This window comes from Dreissena polymorpha, chromosome 5 (assembly GCF_020536995.1).
Source record: "Dreissena polymorpha isolate Duluth1 chromosome 5, UMN_Dpol_1.0, whole genome shotgun sequence".
NCBI lineage: Eukaryota > Metazoa > Mollusca > Bivalvia > Myida > Dreissenidae > Dreissena > Dreissena polymorpha.
This window is the reverse complement of record NC_068359.1, coordinates 19998449-20007808: the sequence shown is the minus strand read 5'-3', so window position 1 is coordinate 20007808 and position 9360 is coordinate 19998449. Positions and strand designations below refer to the sequence as shown.

Sequence of the window (9360 nt, the reverse complement as noted above, 5' to 3'; positions counted from 1 at the left end):
ACCATTGAGCAAAGAAGCCCTAATGATTCTTGGTTACCAGTCACTTATACAATAAATATCTTTTTATAGCAAAGAAGCCCGCACAATTCTTTAATTGCTTGGTCCTATGAGTCCTAGTGACAAATAAGCCCGTACAACTGAGTCTCGATTATTTTTTTAAATCACAGGTATTCAAATTAAAATATGTTGTAAAAGACTCTGAATAGAAATGTTTTCAAATTCCTTTTGAAAATGTTAAATGATGCGGAAGTCCGGATGCTTGATGGAAGGTCATTCCACAGTTTCGGACCAACAACTCCGAAAGTCCTTTCCATGAAAGTTTTTCTCTTTGTGCGTTTCACATCATAACATCCGTCATACGAGACGGTAGATCGTAGGTTACGTGCTGGTACTTTTTCTTTTAAAAGTTCTGTAAGGTATTTTGGCGCGTTACCAACAGAACAATTATACATGAAGTTCAGTAATTTGAATGTTATCCTAGCCTTTACTGGTAGCCAGTGTAGTTCATACAAGGCATCTATTGAACTGCCATATTTCTGTCGACGGAGTACCAATTTGGCACACATGTTTTGGATACGTTGCATTTTGTTTATTTCGCATTGACGCTAGGCATAAATGGGTTAATAAGCGATAAGGAAAATTGTATATATAAAAACTTTTAGTATTTAATCCTATATCGTTATAATTTTGTAGAGATATTTAAGTGCCGATTAGTATTGCACAATTCCAAATAAAATGGCTTTGATGATGGAAAGTTATGATTTAATAGCATTTATAATAATGGTATCTGCATGCCACGCTCTCACATGTAGCTTGTTTATCATATTTGTCAACAATGGGTATGCCAGACAGTTGATTTTTTTCTGTGTACAAGACTTTGTTGAGTTTGCAGTTTTTCTATCCAATGTACGCTTGTTTTTGTCCCCTACTGGTTTCACCGGAGGGGACTTATGGTTTGCGCTCTGTGTGTCTGTCTGTCAGTCCGTCAGTCAGCCTGTCACACTTTTCTGGATTCTGTGATAACTTTTAAAGTTCTTTATATTTGTTCATGAAACTTGAAACATGGGTAGATGGCAATATGGATGTTATGAACGTTGTTCCTACTTAAAAAATTAAATTAAAAAAATGACAAAAAAAAATAAGTCTGACAATGGTGTAGCCGGTAGGAGACATATATTGCTTGGCAATAGTCTTATTTTTATTGCAATTTTTAGGTACAGCTTTTCATTATAATTTTCAGTGTCACGACATTTAATTTAACTGTTAACCATAAGTACTATGTATAATTAATACATTTAAATATGTTGTAATTTAAGGTCCTACATGAGGCCAAGAATACTACACACTCGGTGACCACATTCGTCAAGACATCTACAGACTTTGATGCACCATTTAAGGCAACACCAACTAGCCACAATAGCCAGCAACACAGCCCCTTCTAGTGCATCAAGCATACCATGTTCAATGCCAGAAACCAGCTTCGGTGAGTTGAATAATTTCGTTACATGTAACTCAACAAAATTACAGTGTATTTTTTTCATTCTGATATTGAAACTGATTAGTCACCTAGAAAAAATAAGTAGGGTGGAATATTGATCATGGGCTAAAACCCCTCCCAGTGAGTACTGTGAAGACCTTAATCTTAAAGCACCAAATAATTACTGGTTCTTCCCAAAGGCGGTTTCGAGAGAGGATAAATAAGCGATTGATGCAATGAAGCTAAATAAATAAAATGATTTGCATATTTTTGCACTAGTCAGATTGTACAAAAAACATTTTCAAGTTTCCATCCTGGTAGGGATTGATTATTTAATTCTTAAACCATGTTATGGAACATTAGAAAGAAAATAACAAACAATCAATTAAAATTCCATTTCCTCTGTTTTTTAAGTGGAATGCTGCTAAAGAAGTTGTACAGCAGGTCTCATGCAGTACACAGACGGACTGAGACCAAGATGTGACAACTGTACTGAGAATTCCCCACGCAACAGTTATATGTGAAGACATTTTCACGTCCAGCATCAGTGAAACAATGCGGGAGGATGACGAAACATGGGAGCAGTCAGACGATGGAGAAAGTGAAGAAGAGCCTGGGGAGCTGGAGTGGGAGAGTAGCAAGGCTCAGGTGGCAGAAAGAAAGTTTATCGTGTCCGAATCATGTTTGGACTTGCTATTGAGTAAGTGTGCTACATGCAACCTATCGGTATTGGTGCATAAAAAGGTGAAAGGTTGCCTCCTTTTAGCCACAAAGACTTGTGCTCACTGCCATGAGACCGAGTCATGGATAAGCCAGTCTTCAGTTGGTGGGCTGGCTGGAGGTCATTTGGAACTTTCAGCAACCATAATGTTCTCAGGAAGTGCCACCGCCAAGTTCCTACGTGCCCTTAAGTTTGCTAGTGTTGTGTGTTTTAATGAAACCACATTCTACAATTTGCAAAAACTGTATTTTACACCAGCTATACTAAGTAATCGAAGAGCTTAAAGCGAAAGGGTCTCCACTCGTCCTTGGTGGTGATGGGAGATGCTACTCTCCAGGACATACTGCTAAGTATGGAACATACAGTATGATTAACTTGGTATTAGGCAAGATTCTGGACATCCAACTTGTGCAGGTTTGTCAGTTGAATATTGTACAAGAGTTTGAATAAAACAAGAACAAATATGTTATGTACAGTTCACCCTGTGTTAGTGTCATTTATAGGTACCAGAGGCAAAAAACAACAACTAAGTATGAACATCATGTATTTAAAATTTTAGTTTTGGTAAAATGCAAGAAAAACACTGCTTTAAAAAAATAATTTATAAATCTTTTTTTTTAATTCAGAGATCTAAACAAGTATAACAATGATGATGTATACCAGGCTTCTAAGTTCTTTCACTTAAATGTTGCCAGAAACAATAAAAAAACATCACTGGCAAAACACTGATATAGATATAATTTATTAAACTATTTTTCGTAAACAAATGGTGTCGTTACTCATGTGTATTTTGAATATTTAAGTGCATAGGTGATATCTCAAATAATTTATACTCAAAACCACCCAATTTTTCTGATAAAGTGGTGATGTTGATAATGCTTGTATACATATAAAATAACCTTCTTCAGAGCAATGAAGTGAAGAACTCCCATGCACTGGAGCTGGAGGGACCGCAGAGGTCATTGCATTTCCTTCTAGAGGAGTGCAGATTCCAGATTTCTCACCTGGTGACAGACAGATACAGCTCTGTGAAGAAATGCATGCGGGAAAAACAGCCAGATATTTTCCAACGGTTTGATGTCTGGCATGTTGCAAAAGGTAACTAATGATTTTGTGTAAGTATTGTATTAAATAAGAATCAAAAGCACTCCCTCAATGACATAATAATGAGCTTATTGTGTCATGCAGATTCTTATTTATTCATCACACCATGTTCATTGAACTTGTCAGTATTCTTTCTTTGTGTGATTTTTATAAATATATATAAAGAGTTCAACCTTGCTTACAATGATAATAACTTTAATTGCATATAGTAATAATAATTTAGGTCGGACAATTATAAAATTAGACTATAATTAGCTATTTTGGTTTCTGGCAGAGCTAGCATAGTATAATGATACATCATCAAATAACAAAGGGTTCGATATTGTTGTCTGTTAACAGGAATATACAAGAAGCTAGAGGCGGCAGGAAAGAAGAAGGGGTGTGAGAAAGTAAAAGCGTGGTCCAGATCAGTGAGTAACCACCTGTATTGGTGTGTTGCCATTAGCAATGGTGATGGTGAATGGGTCGAACAGACATGGTTGCCAATGCTCAACCATGTTGCCAACATACATGAGGGCCATGAAGACAAGTTTCCGAGATGTGAGCATGGAGACCTTGAAGATCGCCTATGGATTGTAAAAGGTAGACATTGCTTTCAATTGATGCAGAATTGATCAAGTCTGTGTGAGGTTCAAATCCCTTTCAACCAGTTGAAATTCACAATCCTTTGCATTTACTGTTCCCAGAAAACGTTACGTTTAGCATTTAAAAATATATTGACCCTTTATTTTGCCACCACAGGGATCATTTCACTTCTTGTTTTGAACATCGAATGAAATCAATTGGAAATAAAAGCAGTAAACGTTGGGACTTTTTATATAATTGTATATATTATATTATTGAATGCATTGAATTTAATTCTCTGGGTTCAAGCCTCATACAGAACTGGCAAAGGTTGTGGAGAACATAAAAAAACTGTCACCAGCTCAACAGACTTCGTCATTAGAAGCCTTCCATAAAGTGATATGCAGTTGGGTGCCCAAGTTGGTCCACTACATCCATACCTATATGGATTCAATGTAATAACATTTATGTTGTCAAACCTTCTGCTTGTCTGTTCATGCCATTCGAAGAATAATGAATGTGCATTAAGAGTTACACTTTTTAATGCTTTAACCCTATATATCACTTAGACAAATCTTGAATTTCAACCCATGTGAATATCAAGGTCACTATACCATTCCAAATCATACCTAAGAGGACTTTTAGGGCATAAATCACATCATCTGAAAAGGTAGAAATTTCGTATTGTAATATTTCTTTGTTTAGTTTGTTGTCCACATGTTTATCAACTAATAATGCACATTACTTTAACTTAGGTCCAAAGTCAGTGCACTCCACTTCAATGAAAATACAAACCGAGAAGTGCGAAAGACAAGAAGTGGGCTGGAGCAGTTTAGTGTGTACTACCGAAGAGGGAGTAAAGGGGAGCCAGTGGTGAAGGAAGTGAAGACGGAACAAACGTTTGGTAAGTAATAGCAATAATAAGCAATACCAGACGCAAAGATGTCATATATTACTCATAACGATAAAATGCTAAGACTTTTCCTAACAGTCTGTGTTCAAAATATGTTATAATTTTATATATATCAACTTAATAGTTCAGCAAAATAAAACAGCATTTACCAAAATAAGCTTATGCCAGTGTTTTGTACTCCCCTGTGTAAAGTATACATTTTTGTGTAAATCTGTTTCATGAGATTGAAACTTGTCAAGTCTTAAGTATGTGAAAAGGTCCCTTCGACACACAATAGTATAACTAATATTTGCTTCTCTTTTTTATTTGAAACAACAATCACATATAATATAATCAGGCTTCTATTTTAATTGTTTTCTAGAGTATGTCACAGAACTGATGAGCATGGCAAATGAGCTGCGTCAACAGTGTACTTCTTTCAAAATGGCGGAAAGTTTGAAGGATTTAAGGTCGAGACCTGTACCTTTAGCACAGAGTACACCGAAGAGAAATGTTTCAAAACGAGACCATGTGAAGCTGCATATTACTAGGTTCAATAATTGTACCCCCACAAACAAAGTCTGTCCGTCTAAGTGTCTGCTCTCAAATACAAGTTGTTTTTATCTTAACCAAACTTGATCAGATGTTGTACTGTTTTTTGTACCAATCAAACTGGTGTATATATTTTATTTTGTCGTTTTATGGATGTTTTTCTGTGTCATGTACTGGTTCTACCCAGGAAAGTGACTTTATCATGTTTACATTTGTTGGTTATTCTTTGAAAGTACTGGTACTGCTGATTCTAATAACCCTACCCAGGAAACTTGATTATGGTCATGCTGTATTAATGTTTGTGTGTCAAGTACTGGTTCTACCCAGGAACATGACTTTATTATGTTGTACATTTGATGTTAATTCTTTGAAAGTACTGGTTCTAATAATCCTACCCAGGAAACTTGATTATGTTTTCGTTGTATTGATGTATGTGTCAAGTACTGATTCTACCCAGGAACGTGAATTTTTTATCTTGTAAATATGTTGTTAACCTTTTGAAAGTACTGGTACTATTGGTTCTAATAACACTACCCAGGACACTTGATTATGATCTCGTTGTATTTCTGTGTCAAATACTGGTTCTACCCAGGAACGCGACTTTATTATGTTGTACATATGATGTTAGTTCTTTCAAAGTACTGGTATTACTGATTCTTATAACCCTACCCAGGAAACTTGATTATGTTCTCGTTGTATTGATGTATTTCTGTGTCAAGTACTGGTTCTACCCAGGAACATGACTTTATTATCTTGCAAATGTGTTGTTAATTCTTTGAAAGTACTAGTACTACTGGTTGTAATAACGCTACCCAGGAAAATTACTTGATTTATTGTTATATATTATCAATATCTACGCATGCATAATTAGTACTAGTTCTACCCAGGTTTTTTTGTCCGAAACTGTTAAAATAAATACGCACATCAGTGAATTAATATTACAGACACTCACTTGTTGTTATCAATATTGCCTTGAGCTAAGCGAAAAGAATTTTTCAACACAAAAGTGCAAACGAACTTGCATTATTATTTAAGGGCTAAATGTATCCGGTAATTAATACCAAAATCTTGATCTGCGTCACTATGTGACTGATTGACTGAATAAGTGACTCAATGAGTGAGTTAGTGATTTACTGAATGAGTAAGTTACTAATTTAATCACTCATTCATGGTTAGAAGTTGTTTTGACAGACACAATTTTTTAAATAAAATTTTATATTATTGGTTTGTTAACTGACCTACACAATTGAATGAAAATAAGTACTAGGGGAATTGAGGACAGTATTTCGCCTTTTTCAAGTCATATACCTAATGTATTAAGTAATGCGCAGTCCGCTTTAAATCAACCTATATCATAAGCAACACTTTCTTGGCGGATCGTTCAGATAAATTAATATAATTCAAAACTATACTATGATTTGAATTTAAACGATATACCTACATAATTTACTTGCTCCAAATGAGCATTAGTCCTGTTAAACTTAATTATAACGAAAGTGTTATCATTGGCTTGTTTTATTTAACAGGACAACAATGTATTTGTTCTAGAAATGTTTTGGAGGTGTAATGAAGTTTCATGATTCCTTTTTGTTGAATAATTACTGGATAAAGTGAACAAACAATAAAAACATGTCCTTTTTTTGAGAAATAAATTTATTGAAAACATGGCTTTTATCAAATGTATTCAGTCAACTTTCAAACAAGATTTACGCAAGAAACTTAGCAAAAATCACTTCTGAGGATAGCACAACCCGCTGTATTCCTCAGAAGGGAATTGTTCACGAATGGCGTTGACTGCACACGAAGGAATAACCCGTCTGAATTTCTTTGCCAGGAGCCCGTACACCCATCTGGTGGAACGTCTGTAGGCCAGTTACCTATACAGCCTGAAAGCATAATAAAGAATAATGTTTATATTTTCAGCTGTGACAGCAACACTGAGTAGTTATCATGATGAGTTTTGATTCATGCCCTGAATTGCCAGAAAATTGAGTCAATGGAAGACAGTTAACGCTACTTATACTGAATGAGAACAGGCGTTTTTAAGATCGGGAAGGGGCCCTAGCTGTCATAAATTGGGGGAAATTAATGTGTGAAAACCAAATCCGGGAATATTTTTCACGCACTGAGAACTCAGAACATGAATTGTAATCAATTTTCTGAGGGGCTGTAGCCTTAAATGTGAAAATATCTACAATGAAATATAAGAAATCCCTGAAAAAGTTCATAAGATAGGTCGTAAAAAACACATATTTAAACATACAAATTCGTTTTACTCATTCATGAATTTGCTGACCCTCCTCTCTGGGCCCATAGTCATGTTTATACTCATAGAATGACGTCTCCAGCACATGTATGTTTAGGCAGTTCACCTGACACCCCTCTTGAAGAGTGATGCAAGGCACACCTTCTGCCTCTGCTTTTCCATCTACAATGTTTGTTGACTGACAGCATCGTCTTTCGTGAGCTGTGGGCATGTTTACACAACACCCACATTAACACCTATAAACAAAATAAGCATTTTTTAAAATTATTTTATTCAATCATTTCTTTTTCTAGATGCTGCCATTCGTAATTAAATTCGCAGCCGACCAGCATCGTTCGATCCCCTATACAGAATTACAAATAACATACTCGCTTGATTTTGCTTAAAATAAACACAAATTTCATTCCAACATAATAGCGTGAAACAAATCTTACCAGTCGTCAACATTGCAGATGTAGGAATCATCAGAATTGGCTTCCTCAATGTCGCCCTCATCACTCTCGCTCGAGATGTCTGTTTCCTGGCTTTCTGCTCTTGGCTCGTACATCTACGGTCTTATTTCATGCAGTTCATCTTCATAATGATCAGATTCGTCAGAAAAGTCCATAATTTAACATAAAAGTATTGATATAATAGCAATGCAGTGGATCGTCTCGGCATAAATAACGCGGTTAATATAGCGGATGTACATTCATGACGTCACAGCAAGGGAGGTATGTGAGTCCAACTTTTAGAAAACGATGCGTTATTGGGAGCTTTACCTGGTGATTTATGGCATAAGGCGTAACGCTAAATTATTGCAAATATTTTTATTCCACATGTTAAACATTTATCTTTGATATTATAACGTTTTCAAAAGTGTTAAGATTGACCTTTAATGATATCATCTGACCATGCATGTCCTAGATTTCAAAATCAAGGCCCTGGTCTTACACATTGGTAACATTAACGTTAAACTGTTACGGGTCTTCTGAAATTATGAAATTAATTTGTATTGCACAATGTAATGAAATCTAAATCGGGCACTGGTTTTTCTTGTTTTAAAACAGTCATAGATCAGTTGTGGCCCCTCGGTAATGACCCATTTTTGCTTACTTGTCACAATCTTAAAACTGTCCACACATCTATAATAGAAAGACAGTATGCGCTAAATAAAAACTGTATGCGCTAAATATTGACCGAATTATAATGAGTTGCATACAGCGACTTTGCGTTTGGATTTGGCCCATATCTATGTTGGGGCTGCTGGTCACTCTTATGTTCCAATGCAATTAAAGGAGTGTTCTATTCCTTAAAGAGGCAATCATTTTTATTATTCATAACTTAATGCATCCACGATGTACAAAAAGAAAGCGTAGCAAAAATAAAAATCAATGAAACACATATATCATTACCTTTGAACACGGTGTCTCCTTTCTGTGCAAATGAACAAAGCGATGTTTAAAGTTTGTAGCGGGTCTTTGAAATATTAAATACTTACTAATGACCGCAGCGACGTTTGATGTTTCATTATAATCAAAGCGATTAAGATAACTGTTAAAATTAAATAGTCAACACGAAATGAAATGTACTTGCCAAACCTTGTATTAATGCTACACAGCTAACAAAGGTCCACATGCATATTTTAGGAAAGTGTTTGCGTTTAAAAAATATTTAAGCGTTATGATACATTTTCAGACGTTCGCGATGACTGTTAACAACAGTACAATTGCTAGCAATGACACGATTTCGCCCGACCATGGTGCGTTAATTCAGTAACTGAATCATGATGGCGAGCCTGATGG

At 35.6% G+C, this 9360-nt stretch overlaps 1 protein-coding gene across 1 annotated transcript; it reads left to right on the top strand.

The window, feature by feature from the left end:
* The first annotated feature begins 2032 nt into the window (after window positions 1-2032).
* Window positions 2033-4778, top strand: LOC127831089 (uncharacterized). The gene is made up of 6 exons (XM_052356077.1): window positions 2033-2177; window positions 2476-2612; window positions 3107-3296; window positions 3642-3900; window positions 4184-4321; window positions 4622-4778. The coding sequence occupies exons 1-6, from the start codon at window positions 2033-2035 to the stop codon at window positions 4776-4778; spliced, it is 1026 nt and encodes a 341-aa protein (XP_052212037.1).
* Window positions 4779-9360: the final 4582 nt, after the last annotated feature.

Bases quoted from the DNA above. Each gene is read 5' to 3' on its own strand.
- LOC127831089 (XM_052356077.1), top strand. From the start codon at position 2,033: ATGCGGGAGGATGACGAAACATGGGAGCAGTCAGACGATGGAGAAAGT. The intron at 2,178-2,475 runs GTAAGTGTGCTA...AAGTAATCGAAG, and splicing joins ATGTTTGGACTTGCTATTGA to AGCTTAAAGCGAAAGGGTCT. The intron at 3,901-4,183 runs ATTGATGCAGAA...CAAGCCTCATAC, and splicing joins AAAGGTAGACATTGCTTTCA to AGAACTGGCAAAGGTTGTGG.